The following is an 18945-nucleotide window of genomic DNA, read 5'->3' on the forward strand; positions in this document are numbered from 1 at the left end:
TAAACTGACAGGGCATTTTCTTGTACTCTAGAGTACACCAAGAATAGTGGGTCGTTAGAAAGAAATGTATTCCTAATATGTGAGAAGCAGGCTGAATTGAAAAACTCTTCCTCTACTTCAAACTTGTGTCTTTCATCACTATTTTGTGTTTTGTCTATTTTAAGGCACTTTTAAGGTAGCCTATATAGGTCAGTGGCCTACTAACAAAACTATTAATTAGCCTACTGTTATTCTGTCGTTCATTTATTGATGTGTATACCATATAGCCTATATAGGATATTGTTTGGGATTTACTGTAATTTTAAATGCCTATGCCACTTTGGCCCCACCATCATCCTACTATGACAGGACATGGTCTGGCATGTATGGCCATGTCAGAATGGAGGGCGCCTTTTAATTATCCTCATGTCCTGTTTTCCTTGCTGCCGTCTTCGTCTGGCTTTGGCCGGTTGTGAAGCTGCTTTTTCCGATGCATGAATGCCAGGGCTTTGTTCTTATGGCAGCATACTCACTGAGGTCTAGCTCCTAAACGAGCATTTTTACATGTGTGACTTTACGCGGCTTGTTTGATTAAAAACGTGCTCTGTCGTGGCCGCGGTCCCCTCTGTTGTCTACTAGCTGCCCCCAACGGTACTGTATGAGACGGTGGCGCGCATGAGTGGGTCTCACTGGCGGAGGTTCCCTCTGTTCCCTCCCCATGTTGTCTGGAGACGGAGGCTGCCTGGTCCTCAGACGCGCCTTGTTTTTTTCTACCCGCAGGGATACCAAACACGGGATTCTTCTGCACCTTTGATTGAGACACAAAACACAATACAGAACGGTGAGTGAAACGACAGTACAGTAGTAGTTGTAGACTTTATGGTCCCATCTTGGCTGTTTAGGACGAGGGACCCGCGAGTGATGTTGTGTTCATTTCTTCCCTCTTTTCATCGTGCTCTATTCTTCTCTGCTTCTTCTTCTCTACCTTGTATTACCCTTGGCTCGCTCATTCTCACACCCAGCTGAAGGCGTGGCTGCTCCGGTGTTTTTCGCCTTGTTCTTCTAGGACGTCGCTGAGAAACCGCGGCGGCTCTCGGGGACTTTTGAGGAGAAAGAAAGAAAAAAACGACCTGACCGGAGGAGAACCCATTCGAGGCGCGGTATGGTAAAATCGCAGGGAAGCCGCGAGCTGGGTCCGGTGGCTCGCTGATAAACAGAACCGGAACCTCTCGGAGGCAGGAGGGGGAGACCAGCATCATCTCAGGGGGCTCAGAGTAGGCTATCGACGGCCCAGAACCGCGGGCAGCCTGCACGCGCCCACCTACCACCATGGCTTGGTGCGACGGGAGGTGCACGCTTATTGTGATATGCAGCCTGCAGCTGGTAAGCATTGTACACCGTCGCTAAGACACTCTTGCGAGGCTGTGAAAATATGCATGGTGGCCCTTTTCTGTCTGTGTAATGTATAGTGCTTTGTGAAGTGACAATGTAAATCCTTAATTGATTTGTCACATTTACTTTGCTTGTGCCATTATAATGTAGCAAACAAAGATGTCTCTGTAACAGAAGGCCATGGCATCATTCCCATAATTAGGGCCTATTTGCACTGCACGCCTGCCTGCTGCATGTGAGAATGAACAACAGAGTAGCTCTTTTCCAGGATTCATCTTCCTCTCCCCTTTTACACATGCCACTAGGCTCGCTCTAGCTGGGCTGACAGCAGTTTCCATGGAAACAGCTGCACCAATGCAAAGAGGGGGTTGTGCTGTGCTGTGTACAGTGTGACATTAAGTGTCTGCCGTGTGTGTGTGTGTGTGTGTGTGTGTGTGTGTGTGTGTGTGTGTGTGTGTGTGTGTGTGTGTGTTTGTTTGTTTGTGTCTGTGTGTGTGTCTGTGTCTGTGTCTGTGTCTGTGTCTGTGTGTAGGTGGCCGCACTACAGAGGCAGGTCATAGATTTCCTGGGCTACCAGTGGGCCCCCATCCTAGCCAACTTCCTGCACATCATGGCCGTCATCCTGGGAGTGTTCGGCACCGTCCAGTTCCGATCGCGCTACATCATCCTGGTGAGATAATAACACAAGGCCAGACACAGGACTAGCCATTCCATAGTGCAGTGTCTCCCAAAACCTTTCAGCTGAGACCCCCCTTTTGGGCCTGAGTGTATTTTTTGCGCCCACTTCATCCCCACTCCACATTCCTAGTAGCAAACATTCTTGGTCTCTTAATTTTGCTGAATTCATTATTAAATGTACAAGGAAATGTACACATTTATTAGCCGCCCTCGTTAATGCGGTTATGAACCCATTTATGCAATGGTTACCGGCATATATGCAATTTCATATTTTATGCAATCAGTCCCTTCTCTACGCGACCCCCCTGCTGTGCCTCCGTGCCCCACCCAGGTGTCCTGTCCTGACCCCCATTTTGGGAACCACTGCCATAATGGATCACACACTGCACACACACTAGGGCTGCATGAAAAGGCACAGACAAAGAACAAGGACGCAGATGCTGAAATACCTCGAGTAAATTGAGCACGTTTGTACAGTATATTCACATACACAGTCACATACCCAAAATACACACTCCTACCCCAAAAATACCGCCCCTCACCCAACACACACACACACACACACACACACACACACACACACACACACAGATACACACACAAACACACACACACGCGCGCGCGCGCACACACACACACACACACACACACACACACACACACACACACACACACACACACACACACACACACACACACAGTAGGCTACATGCAGTGTTTACGATTACACCCCACTTGAAGACACCATCTATTTTAGCCCAGCTCTTAACTGTCCCTTGGGGCTGAAACATTTGCTTTTGTAGTAAGTGCTCCACAGCACATACAGTGGAGTAAAGAAAACAAAGCAGGGCACGAGACATAAGGACTCAAGACAGGGATGAATATTAAAAAAATACAGACAGGAGGCATATGGCGTGGATGGGGTGTTGAGACCAAACATTTGGCAGCTAACCCCCCCTGAGGAAAAGGGTATGTGCTGTCACAGCACAAGGAGGGGGTTGGGGGGGATTAGAGGAACTTGATCGGAATAAACTCACAGTTTTTTTCTTTATAGAAGGAAGGTGGAAACAAAAGCCTTTGTAGTGCCGTGTTGATTTCAGTAGCCTTGGCCCACCCATACTTCCTGTGATGTTGCTCAAATTTTCGCAAGTCAAGTCAGTCTGGCCACACCTCCTGTCTCTGATATTTCACATTTCCTGAGGATTGGAAATGAATTCAATGAGGGCATTTCCAATGGCCTGATGGAGTGTGTGCACGTAGCCTCTTAGTGCAGATAGGCCCACTGGCGGGACTGTTCACTTTTTCCTAAAAAGACTCAACTGCATCATAACAACACTGCTATGACATTTCAGGGAGCCTCAAATAACAGAGTTCGGCATTACAATTTTAGTGATAACGTTATAACAGAGGCTCTGTGCAAAGGGGTTAAGGTAATGACGCTCTAGTTCTGTCAAAGGAAGGAGTTTGTCTGATTTACTGTAGATTCAGTAGTGTGAAGGAGGTATAAGGTCAGGTCGAGCCCTCCCACCCAGAAATTTTGTTAAAACGAAAGTTCGGGAGAAGCATAATGAATTTTGGCATGCCTAATTGTCTGAATTCTCTGCTCTGCTGTCATTCGGTGGAATTTCAGTGCACTGAAATTTGGAACGCCCCTTAATTTACTACACAGCGTTTATTCTTCGCTCACCTGTCTCGAGTCCAGTCAGAAATGTGCTTTCTCACTCGCACCCACCACCTCCCCGTTCGCCTCCCTTACGCTGCTTTTCTATCGATTCGTCAAGCATCTTGCCCTAGCTTAAAGGACCAGTTCAGTCAATTTCAACATGCAGTTGTACTGCTCACACTACCCTGGACTTGTCAGTACCTGAGATTTTTTTTCGTCTTCTTCAGCCGTTTCTGAGATCCTGGTCATTGTAATGGGGGCAGCGCTTTGTTTACATTTCAAAAAACATTTTTATTTATTCCCAAAAACATCCAAAAGGTTATAAAACATCAGCAGACAACTAGCAAACAGCGGTACCTTTTGGGAAAATATTTGGAGTAGGCCTATGCTGTTGTTCTTTTAAATGTAAACAAACGCTGAGCCCATTAGAATTGCTCATATCTCAGAAAGGGCTGAGCCGAAAAATGCGGCATCACCGGGTACTGACAAGTCAAGGGTAGCGTGGGCAATACAACAGCATATTGAAATTGACTGAAGTGGTCCTTTAATCTCAGTTCACCTCGCTCCATTGCTCTCCAACCATCATCCGCCGGGGGGTGTCCACTCAGAGCTCACACATATCTACGGGCGCAGATACTGCCCGAGCTCTCAGTGGCGCCCTGTTCTCCCGAGCTCGAGAATGTTTACTGCATAGACATTTCTCGGCCGTGGCAGTACTTCAGCACCACGTCCAGCGATCTTGCCCAATATGGCACGTAATTTCTCAGCTTCTCGAAAGCAGCGGTCCATGCGGATCCCATGAAGCACTTTGATAATCGGTCCACTGCATGGACTCCTGCGAGAGCGGCATGATCACGAGAAGTCTGTTCTCCAGTGAGAACGAAGATGTATGCATACATGCTTAAAGTACCAGTTCAGTCAATTTCAATATGCTGTTGAATAGCTCACGCTACACTTGACTTGACAGTACCCAGTGATGCCACATTTTTCGGCTAAGCCCTTTCCGAGATATGAGCTATTCTAATGGGGGCAGCGTTTGTTTACATTAAAAAAAAAAAGTTAACATAGGCCTACTCCAAATATTTTCCCCAAAGGTACCGCTGTTTTATAGTTGTCTGCTGATGTTGTATAACCTTTCGGATGTTTTTGGGAATAAATAAAAATGTTTTTTTTTAAATGTAAACAAAGCGCTGCCCCCATTACAATGACCAAGATCTCGGAAAAGGCTGAAGAAGAAAAAAAAAACCTCAGGTACTGATAAGTCCAGGGTAGTGTGAGCATTACAACTGCATGTTGAAATTGACTGAACTGGTCCTTTAATCCAAATTTCAGAGAGTGAACTAATGAAATGGGTTTACAAGCTGAGATGACCGACCAAAAAGTGTTTCCCACAGACCAAATATTATTGTGTGGTTCTAATTCTCTCTCTCTCTCTCTCTCTCTCTCTCTCTCTCTCTCTCTCTCTCTCTCTCTCTCTCTCTCTCTCTCTCTCTCTTATTGTGAGGATAAGAGAATCACGTTTGGAACACAAGAGAAAAGGCAGACTCAATTTTTAGGGCTCAGTTTTCATTCTGTGGTGCTGCACCACAGAAGAGTCTACTGTATGTATGGGAAACACTGGCAGCACTTGCTGAGTGTTGAGATTGAGGGATTTCAGGGGCACAGCTAGAACTCAGCTAGGGCTTCTCCGACCGTGATCACCTAGGGTTATATTATATGTACCCCAAGGGTCCCAAAGGTTCTATAATCCACCGACTGGCACACACACACACACACGCACACGTACACGCACACACACACACACACACACACACACACACACACACACACACACACACATACACACACACACACACACAATGATGGGAGCCCCAAAGGGCCATCTTGCAATATTGAACCCTGAAAATCTCCATAATCTTTCCTGTAGCATAAACACACACACACACACACACACACACACACACACACACACACACACACACACACACACACACACACACACACACACACACACACACACACACACACACACACACACACACACACACACAATAATGGCTAATGTCATCTCTGTCCTTTTTGTAAGAACTGAAACAATTATTTTGATAATCTTAAACTGCACGTGCATACAATATGGCGTTACAAAGCTCAGGGCTACAGCTCGCAAGGAATAAATTGGTGGGATTAATTTTTTTTTCACAGTGTATTGTATTTAAAAACTCACCCTGATTCTCGCTAGCTGTTCTCTATCACTGCCTAGTGCCTACCCAGCCTCTAACAAGGATCACGTAGGGAGGATTCATTCCATCAGTGCTCATCTAAGCAGCCAGCCCCAGGAGAAATTGATTAGTATTTGGTCTGTGCCATTTTGAATCATCTCTTTTACCCATCTCTCTCTCCCTCGTCTTCTGCTCGCTTGTTACAGCGCCAGATGAAATTTGCAAGTAAAACCCATGGCGATAGCTGAATTGGTTACTTACAGGATAGCTAACTGCTCTATCCCCCGCAGAGTCAACGGTGATTCAAACCCCAAATTAGAAGGGTATTGCATAAAGCCTTGTATAGACGAGACCCACTTAAAAAGAGCCATTTTAGTTGCCTGCCTGCCTGTTTCCATTTACGACACCTGCCTTGGGACAACAGATGAAATTTAGCAGCTATGCTAATTCCGGCATATTTGTATGGATGAGTTTTACTGATGAATTGATTCATTTGCATTGTCCTTTGCATTGTCCTCAAAAATAGATAAAAGAAAGTTAAATCAGATAACACCCCAAAAAAAGAGCAATCAGGGACAGCAGTCTGGCCTCCTGCCTTTTGCGTGTTTGGCACCACCTGCAGGCGATTCAAAACACTGTGGGCGGACACACAAATAGACAAAGTCATAGCAATAACTGGCCAACCCCCTCTGGGGAGACAGCCAGGTAAAAAAGATAGCGCAACTCTGGCACACACACACACACACACACACACACACACACACACACACACACACACACACACACACACACACACACACACACACACACACACACACACACACGGTAGTGGGCACTGCCATCTAGGGGTGGCAGCTGTTTTGAAATGCCCCCCCTCACCCCCCTTCAACCACCCCTGCTTTGCCCTGCGTCTCACATGGGGCCAGTGTGAAACAAGATGCCAGATTATGGACTCAACAAGGAAGCGTTTGATGTGGGCGCAAATGAGGATTTTAGCTGTGTTTTCGTGAAGGGATTACAACGCTAATAGCCTTGCTGTGAATGTCGTTGCTAAATTAAGATCAACAATAGGACTGGCCCATATAATTGTGATTAGTGTTCTACGTTCGCTCACTTGCGATGAAATGCCCACATTTCAGTCCAACGCCGCATATGCAGTACTGCCTGAGGAAGGCACACACATGTACACATGGGGCTGTGTCCTCTTCATCAGTGTCTCTTCAGTTGCACCTTGTTTTACCTCCCTGTTACATTATTTAGGTAGTGTAACCCCATAATGCAAGCTGCACCACCAGAGGCACGCTGTAATAGTCATTGAAAGGTTAATTACCATAGTACTACTTCACTGTGACATAACAGAGGGCCTCTAGTAATGCACATGATTCGGTCATTGCCACTTTGGTAACAGCAAATTTATAACACCTTGTTTTAACCGGTTAAGTATGTGACAGCATGTACAGTAACATTATGTCATTGCACTCTACCATAGGATAGGGAGGATAGGTCCTGTATGTGCAGTACATTGTAAGTAATGTAACATATTGATACTCTTGTGGTCATGTACTCTGTTTCATGTTTGCCCTTTATTGACACTGAAAGGCCACCGTAGGTGAGGATGCAGAGGTTATTTGGAGTTCAGGAAGGAAATGGACAGTTGATGCAAGAATGATGAAAGAAGTGGCGACTCTGCAGTGTTTCCCACAGAAATATTGGAAACTATGGGGGCAGCCAGGATTTTTTTGTCCGGGGGGGGGGTCTTTTCACGCCGGATTTTTTTTTTGGGGGGGGGGTGTTGTATTCACACAGTGTAAATGCAAAATGGCAAAACAATGAGTACAGAATGACATTGGCGCATGGAGAAACTATAGGCCAAGGCCTACATTTCAGCCATTTATATTTTGAGAAATAAAAAAAGGAAAAAACCGCAACACCGATGCTCCCATTTACTTCATTTTAATGTGACGTTTCGGGCCACCCCGGCCCTTCGGGTGGCCCGAAACGTCACATTAAAATGAAGTAAATGGGAGCATCGGTGTTGCGGTTTTTTCCTTTTTTCATTTTATGACCTTAACGTCTTTTGAACCTGCACCCGAATAAGCATCTGGATGTGCGTGAGATTGGACTTTGATATTTTGAGAAATAAGGCTACATAACATTTTACCCATGATATTAGTAGTACATTGCCATTTATATATATTTTTAAAAAAATGCAGTACAGTGAATCATTTCTGTTTACAACACAGTTTCATTCGTCCCTCATGCAGGGGTCTATGTAATGAAAAAAATAATAAAACAAAATAGGAGCAGAGATAAGAATTTAAGAGTACTGTGAAATTGTTAACGCATAGACAAAAAGGGTCTAAGAGGGTAGGCTATGCCTTTTCCCCACACACACATAGGCATAGTGTGCACACACATAGTACACATTCTACATGAGGGGTGCTGGTCACAGGGCCAGTTTTTCAAAATTCCTCCCATTAAAAGGGCTGAACAACATATTACACATTTATGTTTATATTCACATTCATTACACATTAATTTCTATATGCAGCCCGATGTCTCCTCTGCCGTGTCAATGAAGGCCTGTCACCTAACTCATTGTAAAACAAAGCCTGGGGAGTGTTAGTAAACTCATCCCAACTGTCCCTTCTCTGAAGGTTTTTTTATTGCTCCCAAACCCGAGTTAACTACAACATCTTGACTAGGGTTTTGATCCCTCTGTCTTTCAAGCACTTGTGGTTTTCTCTATAGGATGTATTTACTCCAGGAGGAAAATGCGAAGGAAATCGTAATTCAAATCGTTTTTAACAAAAACGGAAATCGTTAAAAAAAAAAAAAAAAAAAAAAAAAAAAAAAAAAAAAAAAATTTTTTTTTTTTTTTTTTTTTTTACATTTTCGGAAACTATGGCGGCCAAATTTAAACTATGGCGGGCCGCCATAGTTTCCTCAATGTATGGGAAACACTGCTCTGGTGACAGGCAGATACAGTACATGTACAGTAGATGTACTTTAAAAAAATATGATTAAATGTTACCTTGGTATCTTATCTCCGCCTTTCTCCTTGCCTTCCCACTCCCCTGCCCTGCCCTGGCTTGGCCTGGCAGTATGCTGTGTGGCTGGTTATTTATTTCAGTGGTTCACAACCTGAGGTGCAGAATTTTGATTTCGTTGAGGTTGTGACCACAATTCTGCTTGTGAACTTTATAATGAGGCCAAATCAAAACCAAATTAAAACATGTTGTGGTCCCCACATAAAGTCTTTAAGGCATTGATTAATGTCTCGAGCATGAATCATTGTAATTAATCACTTACTGTACATCTATTTTTAGTGAATATACACGTGTAAAAGTTTGGGTTGGGAGGGGGCTTAAAAAAAAGGATAAGAACCACTGACTTATTTGACTGGGTCTGTCATATTGAATAGGTGCAGTTTAACACAGTATGTAAAATAATGAACTTGCTCTGTGCTGTACTTGGTGAGGATTTGGTATGTTACAGTGTTAGTATATAACATTACATGTTGATGCATGCACTGTAGATACACTAGAAAAGAAAAGAAACTAAATAAAGTGTTCCCTTGGTGTCTTGTCTCCTCCTTCCCCCTTCCCCCTTCCCCCTTCCCCGTTGCCTTCCCCATCCTCTGGCCTCGTCCTGGCCCGCCGCTGGCCCTGCTCTGGTCCGCCAGTATGCTGTGTGGCTGGTTATCTGGGTTGGCTGGAACTCCTTCATCATTTGCTTCTACTTGGAAGTGGGACATCTCTCGCAGGTGAGTGCCCTTTTTTCCCTGATGCGCTGCTGTCTTGCTGGCTTTGCTAAATCGCTGTCGCCCGGTCTAAGTAAGTTACACGTGGCCCTCTGTGGCAGCTCTTCTTCATTAGTGTCGGAGTCCTGCCTGTGTCTACTGCCTTTGCTGCTCGGAGTGCGTTTGCGTGGCGGGTCTCTACTGACCATAACGTGTCATGGCTTTTAATGAGGGGCTTGAAATGAATAGCTGTGACACGAGGCGGTGGTGGGGGGCGGGGGTGGTCTGGTGGCCTGTGGTCAGGACTCAAGGCTGGGATAGTGGAACACCAGATGGTCCTCGTGACTTGGATGGATGTATTGTAGCTAGAGGTGGTTTGGCTAAATCCACACCAGCTATTGCAGTATAGGGAAGCCACGGGTGCAAGACCATTGACTTTTGGCTTCCATTCCATTTGCATTGACTCCACTGATGTGTTCAACACTATTGTTTATATAATGTGTAGAATTTGTCACAATGGTGGACTTTGGTGGCCAGATGAGCCCAGCACCCTGCGTGTGAATTGATTTGATATGTTCAGTTGATTAAAATGGTTGCCTGTCATTTATGACTCAGAGAGATAGAGAGATAGAGAGAGAGAGAGAGAGAGAGAGAGAGAGAGAGAGAGAGAGAGAGAGAGAGAGAGAGAGAGAGAGAGAGAGAGATCCCAAATCACAGCCTCTACGTTTGGGCCTAGGGGACCTAGCAGAGACACTCGACATGAGACGAAACACGGAAATCGTCCATAGGGGCGATTTGTAACACCAATATGACGTGTGCTTGCACACCTTTCCGGCAAAAAGAGCCAATTGCCTACTGAGCTGCGCTGAAATAGCTGCCCGAAATAGCTGCCCCGAGGCGTTGCCAAGATGGCCACCAAGTGGAGAGACTTATTCAGATGGACTTTGGACCTAAGTTGGATAGATGTGCCTTTATTGAGGATAGGACAGGAAGAGAGCAGCAGGTTTCGTACATGACCCATGGGAGCCAGGTTGGACTCAGGTCCCATGGACATTTCATATTCTTTCAGTGGTAAAGTTCCATGAGCACCACTTGAAGAGGCCTGACTTAGGGCCTCCGCACACTGGTTCCGCCAAAGTGCGGCGCACTGCTCCGCCAATGATTGATTCCACTGATTCCACAATAGAACCCTGCACACTGTTACAGATATCCTGACGTCTGCACCGGTGTGCAGGGTTCTATTGAAAACAGTGGAATCAATCATTGGTGGAGCAGTGCGCCGCACTTTGGCGGAACCGGTATGCAGAGGGCCTTAGGCTGTCTACAGCGAACACCCCCCGGGTTTCCAAGGTACACTGGGCCTTTAACCACGTCGAAAGAGGGGAACATGGAGAATCAGGAACTGGGTCCATCACAAGTGTAGAAAGGCGTCTCTGCAGAAAAGTGTCTGTTCAATGACATGCAGTGTAATAACAGGAGGAAAATGATTCATCATCTCCAGCAGTAATGAAACGTACAGCATGCTGACAACACCTGTCATGCTTCTCTCATCTTCTTCATGACTAAAACAGCTGTGGTGCCATATTGTAGTAAGCCCTTTCCTTTTTTCCTTCCGCAATCTTTCCATGTAGGATAGAGACTTCCTGATGACGTTCAACACCTCCCTGCACCGGTCCTGGTGGATGGAGCACGGCCCCGGTTGCCTGGTGACGCCCGTTACTGACTCCCCATTGGCTCCCCAGGACCACCATGTGATCACCATCAGCGGCTGTCTCCTAGACTACCAGTACATAGAGGTGGTCAGCGCTTCCCTGCAGGTCTTCCTAGCCGTGAGTTCACCTCTCCCTGTGCTTTCACAAGAGTAGCCGCCCCCTAAAATAACAGCTATTTGTAAAGCAGTTACTGTACCCTTCAATAACAAAATAAACACTATGTACGCATCTGGGCTAACCTTGGCATGCTTCTGTACTCTGCTGTATTTTTCCCCACACATTGCATTTAGTTGATTGTGTCCTCTTTTGTAAATTGGCTTGAATAAAAACATCTGTTAAATGCAATGTTAAATAAAGCACGTTTTATATGTAACGTGCATCTGAAAGTGCTTTAACAGTTTAACATGAACTCAAATGTATAGGAGTAGACTTTGCCTATGGTAGGATAGAAATTAAAAGGAAGTCACAATTACACACAATTGATGTCCTACTTACACTGTAGCTGAAAACAACATCCAGCTTGACAATAAGTCCAGTATTATGACATTTTTCCATGTACTTGTAGTCTCTTTATAAAAGTAGTTCTGCTGGTATGAAAATTCAAGGGGCTACACAAAAACTTTAAAACTGATTAGAACATTACTTGACTGAAATTCTTTAGTAGTACTACAGTAAATCTTGTCTAAAAAGTAGGGGAGCAAGGCTGTCTTCAGAGGTTAATGAAGAATTGCTCTCTCTAAGTAATGTATCTACTGTGCAATGATGTCTTTGTGCAAATCTGAAAATGTCCTGTCATAGCTCCTCGTCTGCGATACTTTGAACTATGATGTAAATCAGCCAACTGTTACTGACACGCTGTGCAGAGATGTTTCAATTACATTAGACTCTATTCATTGTCATTGTACAGAGCATACAAGTAGAAAGCCAATGGAAGCCATAGTTGAATTAAGGGATATAGTGCAGGTGCTCTCACTTTCAGCTGTCCTTTAGCGGGCCATGCAAAGGTGATTCTGTTCTAAAGAATACGACCCCCTCACCCCTCAACCATTAATAATAGCATTAATGGTGTCCTTTATGGGAAAAATCCCCATGTCAATGCTGACCCTTTAAGCCTTTTTTGTCCCTTGGTGACAAGCCTGAGGGCAGGGCTGGATGTGGATTTGAACTGGAGTCCTTCAGGGCCTCGTAACCCACAGAGAATTCATATGTATACAGTGGCTATAAAAAGTCTACACACCCCTGTTCAGTTGTCAGGTTGTTGTGATGAAAAAAATGGCAGGAAGACATAAAAGGCAAAACATGTCATGGAAAAAAACTGAAATTAACATACATTAAAATGCACACCCTCAAATTAATACTTTGTTGCAGCACCTTTGGCTTGTATTACAACACTCTGGCATTTGAACCGGGGTGTGTAGACTTTTGAGAGGCACTGTACTGTATATATACAGTAGTGCAGCAGAGAGTGGATAATGAACCTTCTAGAAGTAAGAACCGTTCAGTTTGACTGAGCCTTCTTCTAACAACTCCTTCTCCTTTCCCCTCTTTTTTCCCCTTCTTCTCTCCAACTGTCAAATGCAGCTCTTTGGCTTTGTGTATGCCTGTTATGTGAGTAAAGTATTCCTGGAGGATGAAGACAATTGTGAGTACAACTTTCGACAACTGCCAGCCGATTCACACAGTTGCAAGTTACCTTTGCAGCTTGTCATGTTATTTTCTTTTTTTAGTTTTTAGACAAGGACACACTGAGCATTCTCTGCCTTCTTCTTTTTCTTCGCCTTCCCCCTACAGTTGATTTCATTGGAGGGTTTGACTCCTATGGTGGCTACCGTCCTCCCCAGAAGAACTCACACTTGCAGCTGCAGCCTCTATACACGTGAGAATATAGAGTACATACATGTTGTCCATTTTTCATCAGCCAAAGTAAACAAGTTGGGTCTACCATGTGTATGCTGCGCCAGTTGCAGTCATATCTTACCTGCCAGTCTAGATGATTTTAGTGATTGGGTTGGGTTAAAAACTTTTTTTTGAAGTCGGGTTGAAATTTAGGGGAAATCGTTGTGGTGTGATAACACAATCATGTGATCGTTATCGTCATACTACCACCTCATCATGTCTAAGATACCATTACCAGCATCAACATTCTGATTGGTTCTGATGCCTCCTTCATCCCTCTGGAAATAAAAGTCGGCCATCTTGAAAGATTTGGAAGCCTTCAAAAGTCAAGCAGTTCATGAACCTTTAATATACACAGGATTTTATCAAAATGTAATCATGCCTTGAAAAGTTACAGCGCAAACAAAAATCAAGTTCAAATTCAAGTTCAAGAGTTTATTTGCCATGTCAATAAAGTTGATAAGAATTGTGTGTAGCATATCCCCCCACCATCAAAACAAAAAAACAAATCAAATACAAACAATGGACAAGACACACAGCTGCAAAGCACATACAATAAATATAACTATGGGTAGACACAAACAGTAAACAGAGAGGGTCCCAGCAGACATTAGACAGCAGTTGAATTACAGATTATGCTGAGATAATAAAGTGCATTTAGGGTTAAGTGCATAGGGAGGGGGTAGTAGACCCACGGATGGCCAGCCAATCAGTGAACCTTGTGCTCCTCCGCTAGGCAGAAGCGTAAACACATCTATCCCGCCTTGTTGACAACCCACCTGGGCCTACCCATCCACCTAATAATCCACGGTTGCAGGACTATTTTTACATTTCCGGTTGCTAAATCACTGAGAACACAGGAGAAACATAACGGGAACTAGCAGACCGGAAATTCCGCAAGAGTACGACAATTGAAATTTGCGGGTGGAGAAAGATGAATACTGGCCAGATGATGCAGTATATGGCATTAGGTGTTTGCCAGCCCCATGAGTTAGTCGTGACTGCCAGGCCGGTCTGAAGGGCTTAAGGAGCGGCTCCAATGGAAAGGCTGCTGATTTTAGTGCTGTCTGTGCACAGCAGTCTTCTCCCACAGATGTTCCCTCTTCCCTTTTCTGGCCGCTATGTCCTCATTCTGTCTCCTTTCTGTCTTGTTTCCCCCCTCTTAATGATAACACACAAAATGTGAACTGTCCCCTGATGTTCACAAGAATAGTCCATTACCTCCTCAGACCGTTTATATTTTTTCCCACAATTCATCACTTTTTTATTATCCTTTTACACTGTATCTTTAAAATAAAATAGAAACCGGGTAGACTATACATAGTTCATTCTTCCAGAATAAAAAAACGTGTTGTGCCTGTTGTCATTTTTAGTACTGTTGAATACAAATGACCTTACAAACACACCCGGTGTCACTGAGAGAAAGAAAAAAATAACACCCACAGCTAGCCTTTTTATTCCCTGAGGGGGGCGTAGCAGAAATGTCAGTAGAAAGCTGACTTGTATCTCAAGAGAGAAGTACAACAAGTTTTTTTTATTAAGAGAGAAGGTTTTTTGTCACATTTTCCTCCAGGCAAAGCTTAATCCCAGAGGGCAGTGGAGAGGACATGTCTAGCGTAAAAAGCATGGCCACTCCAGGGCACAGGGAAAGAAGAGAAGAGAAAATACTAGAGGAGAATAAGACAAGTCAAGTTTTTTTGGCTTAGATTTCTTTCTGAGTGCACTATGAGGGCTTGCCTTTCTCATAAAGCTCATATGAGTACACCGAGCTTTATTGGTCTGGATATCCTGCCATAAACTGGATGTTCTCAAAGACTGGATTAAGGAGTTCCTATGAAATTGTATTGTACACAGAGCTACAACCCAACCAGTCAGATCACTTTTCCCGAAGTGTATTATTTGTTTGTCATTGCCTCATTGATTGATTGGTTGTTGTTGTTGTTGTTGTTGTTGTTGTTGTTGTTGTTGTTGTTGTTGTTGTTGTCATTGTTTTCATTGTTGTTATTGTTGTTGAGCCCACACAACACTGGGGCACAGGTCATGACAGTTTTGAGGAACTAGAGCTTTACAGGGGCCCATAGCAGCCCCCTTGTTTTATGTACACACTTTCGAAATGCAGTCTTAGCCAGTAATTAAATAATTAATATATAGGTATATATAATATATTTATTTTGCATTTGTGTTTGTATTATGCATTTGGTTCTCACTGGTGCCACATTTGGTCTGGCAATGAAAGAATAGGCTGATTTGCCAGACTGACTCCAATGCGAAATTCTATTCAGTGTCACTTCGTGACATCGTCGAGACATGTGGGTCCCTTATTCCCAGCTTACTCCACGTGCACCTCCTCTTTCGTATGACTGTTTTAACAGTGCAAACATCCTATTTGTCATGCAAAGAAATGTACTTTGTGAAAGCGAAAAGGGAGAGAGAGTATATGGAATGCAAATAAAGCATGCTTGAATTTTGAATTTATATTGAAGTGTGTGTGTGTGAGAGAGAGAGAGAGAGAGAGAGAGAGAGAGAGAGAGAGAGAGAGAGAGAGAGAGAGAGAGAGAGAGGCGGGCAGGCAGAGAAGAAGAGCGTGAGCAGCTGATATATATCTACAAGTGTAGATGGCACTTCTGCAGGTGCATGGTGCGGTTCCCAGCAGCACTCTGTTGATGACTCTGTTAGAAGTTAGAGGAGCATTTCAGGCCTACAATATGTGTCTGCATGACACAGCTCCGCGTGTGTGCGCATGAGTGTGTGCGTGCGTGCGTATGTGGGTGCTCGAAAGTCAAAGCCCTCACGGCTGCACCTATTTAAATCACAGCTGTCAAACTGCATGTTATGGGCAGAAAAAAAAGAGAAAAAGAAAAACGAGGCAGTCGGATTGGACAGATGGCAAGCCAGACACATCAGTAGCTGTAAGAGCAAGGTGGAGAGGAAGGTATCGGGCGTTAGCTTGGGGCTAGAACGACAGAGAGAGAGAGTGGCGAAAGAGGAGGAGGAGGATACACATTATCGTGAGTGGCACCTATGTCACATGCAGATGTAGGACTGCTACCTTATTATACATACCTACGCAGGGCGGCGGAGGGTTGAAGAGGGTGGCATGGCGTAGCCCTGGGCTATACAAAGGTACCACCGCAGGGGTGGACTTAATGACTGGATGGGAATGGATGATGAGCTGCTGTGGGGTGACCAGGCAGTGTACCTGAGATGTGGACAGGTACTGTAGAAGAGGAGAGGAGAGGAGAGGAGAGGAGAGGAGAGGGAAGGAGAGGAGAGGAGAGGAGAGGAGAGGAGAGGAGAGGAGAGGAGAGGAGAGGAGAGAGAGACTAGGCAAGATCGTTTGAGAGAGTATTACTGTGTCCTTCAAAACAGCAGTGAGTTTATTAGCATAGCTCCAGACAATTGTGGCACTAATAGGACTCAGTGTTCCTGTCCCTAATCATGCAGTATGCCAGGCCTCTGGAAAATGACGGGAAGGAAAGGAGAGAGTTGGGACTTACAGTCTCCGTTCCTCCTATGGTATGTAACTGGTATGACAGGAACCTTGCCAAAAGCAGTAATAGTCAAAACGTTGGCAATGAAAATTAAGAACAGGGAAATGTGTGACTATTAATCTTTTTTAGGTTTAATGCCAGTGCTCCTAAAAGGGCAGTTGGGAAGGATTTACATAATATGAGGGGCAAGTGCGCCATTAGAGTGAGTGTTGGGCACAATACTTCATTGATTTTTGTTGTTGTTGTTGTTGTTGAGCCCCCACAACATTTTAAGCAGGCACAGGTCAGGACACTTTTGAGGAACTACAGCTTCACAAGGGCCCATAGCAATTTTCCTCAGGGGACCGACAATTTTAGTATCTCCCTTGTGAAAGTACACACTTTCAAATGCAGTCTAAGCCAGTATTGAAATTATAAGTATAGTATACATGTATGCGGTATATAAATGATGCATATCAGTGACCACAGAAGACTGCGATATGGTTTGGGTGGGAGGGGGAATTTTCCATTCCATTTATATTCAGGGGACCCCCAGTCTGTAGTAGACCCATTGTCTCAAGTACATACCCTCTTATTCTCAATGCAGTCTAAGCCTGTGATGAAATTATGCATATATAATATGTTCATTATTATATATGAATGATACATACCCTCTTTTTTATTTCATTCCAGGTGACGTTTTATCGGATCAATTTTGTCTTGTTGACGAAAAGAGGTGACACAACTCTTCAACTCGATATTGGCACTGATGCCGGGATGAATAAATGAAAATAAACTTAAAAAAATAGAGTAATTTTGTGTGTGCTTGTTCATTCCACACAATACATCTGGTAGACTGAGATATTGCCTTTTTATTACAATTTCAATTCAATTCCATTTCATTCATATGGCACCAAAAATTCAGACTTCCTTCAAGGTACTTCACTAAATGCAGCTTGAGTTTGAAGAACAGTGCAGATTATAGGTCTGAAATATATATATAATATATAATATATATAATATATTCAATTACATAACTATCCATTCTAACTCACTTATGCTCTAGTGTTGAAAAGCGCATACACTACTATTGAGCTACTGTATGCTACAATGTAACACCCAGTTGTAAAGGACAGGGAATGAACAAATGGAGACAAATTGTTTAATTTCTAGATACATGTTTAAACAATAGTCTCATTTGTGTCCTGTGGCTCGATTTATGTCCTCTCTTGTCACGTTGGATGAAAGCGACTGCTAAGTGCAATCTAATGTAATGCAAAATGACATTGTTTATTGTTCCTGGCAAAGACTATGTGACATTACAGACTTAAGTAAACACGGTAATTAATGTTGGCCTCTTTCTTCCAGAAGAGCGGTTACAGGCCCATTCTTGGCCAACAGAGCATGCTGGGAAACTCAGCTCAGCACGGAATGGCCCTGTGGGCAGCAGAGGTAGACACATCCATATGGCCTTGCCCAGAGAAAACACACACACACGGCCACTCACTCCTCTCTTCATTTATTTTTCATTCTTTTTTATTTTATTTTATGTTCATTTGATGGGGATGGTGCACAATGCGCTGGATAATTGAGCCAGATTATAGCTACAAGGCTTATTTACATCTCTAGTGTCTGTACGGGCTCTGGTCCCTGGACAGGGGACTGAGCTGGGCTTATTCTCACGGTCTTGGCTGAGTTTGGCACGTCTTCTTCATGAGAGGTACTGCACCACAGCCTCTGGGATTCGCCTCTGGGGCCCTTGGTGTGTACTGCTTGTGTCAAGTGATCTTCTCTCAGATCTTCATAACAAGCCTGCTCCCTTTTTGCTCATAGTAGCCTAATTATTTGTAGTGGTTAGAGAATTCAGTATATGAAAACCAAAACATGAGGATTACTAACTGTATTACGGTACACTGTGCTACTTGTAATGAAATTAATGCACAACAGTCAGTAACAGTCTTACCCAGATATGAACGTACTTCTTTCAAATACAACTTAATTAGTTCAGTTCATCACTATCATAGTAGCCTATGTATCATAATGCCTATGTTGAATATTAGACTATGTATGAGATGGGACTAATGATATGCTACCAACACAAAGTGACTGAAACATAGAACATACTCTGACACTGAACAGGCCACGAAAGAATGTCTTTATTCACTGAAAGTCATGTCAAAGGCGGCACATAGGA

The 18945-nt window shown here is 44.0% G+C and overlaps 1 protein-coding gene across 2 annotated transcripts; it reads left to right on the forward strand.

Moving 5' to 3' along the window:
• The first annotated feature begins 580 nt into the window (after positions 1-580).
• Positions 581-17555, forward strand: nkain1 (sodium/potassium transporting ATPase interacting 1). 2 transcript variants are annotated; one of them, XM_063184720.1, is made up of 8 exons: positions 581-820; positions 1002-1362; positions 1904-2041; positions 9617-9697; positions 11305-11502; positions 12967-13027; positions 13177-13261; positions 17445-17555. In XM_063184720.1, the coding sequence occupies exons 2-8, from the start codon at positions 1309-1311 to the stop codon at positions 17446-17448; spliced, it is 621 nt and encodes a 206-aa protein (XP_063040790.1). In that variant the 5' UTR covers positions 581-820; positions 1002-1308; the 3' UTR covers positions 17449-17555. The 2 variants fall into 2 exon arrangements, with proteins under 2 accessions (XP_063040790.1, XP_063040791.1); XM_063184721.1 differs by having other exon boundaries at positions 1046-1362.
• Positions 17556-18945: the final 1390 nt, after the last annotated feature.

This window comes from Engraulis encrasicolus, chromosome 20, assembly GCF_034702125.1.
Source record: "Engraulis encrasicolus isolate BLACKSEA-1 chromosome 20, IST_EnEncr_1.0, whole genome shotgun sequence".
Classification (NCBI taxonomy): Eukaryota; Metazoa; Chordata; class Actinopteri; order Clupeiformes; family Engraulidae; genus Engraulis; species Engraulis encrasicolus.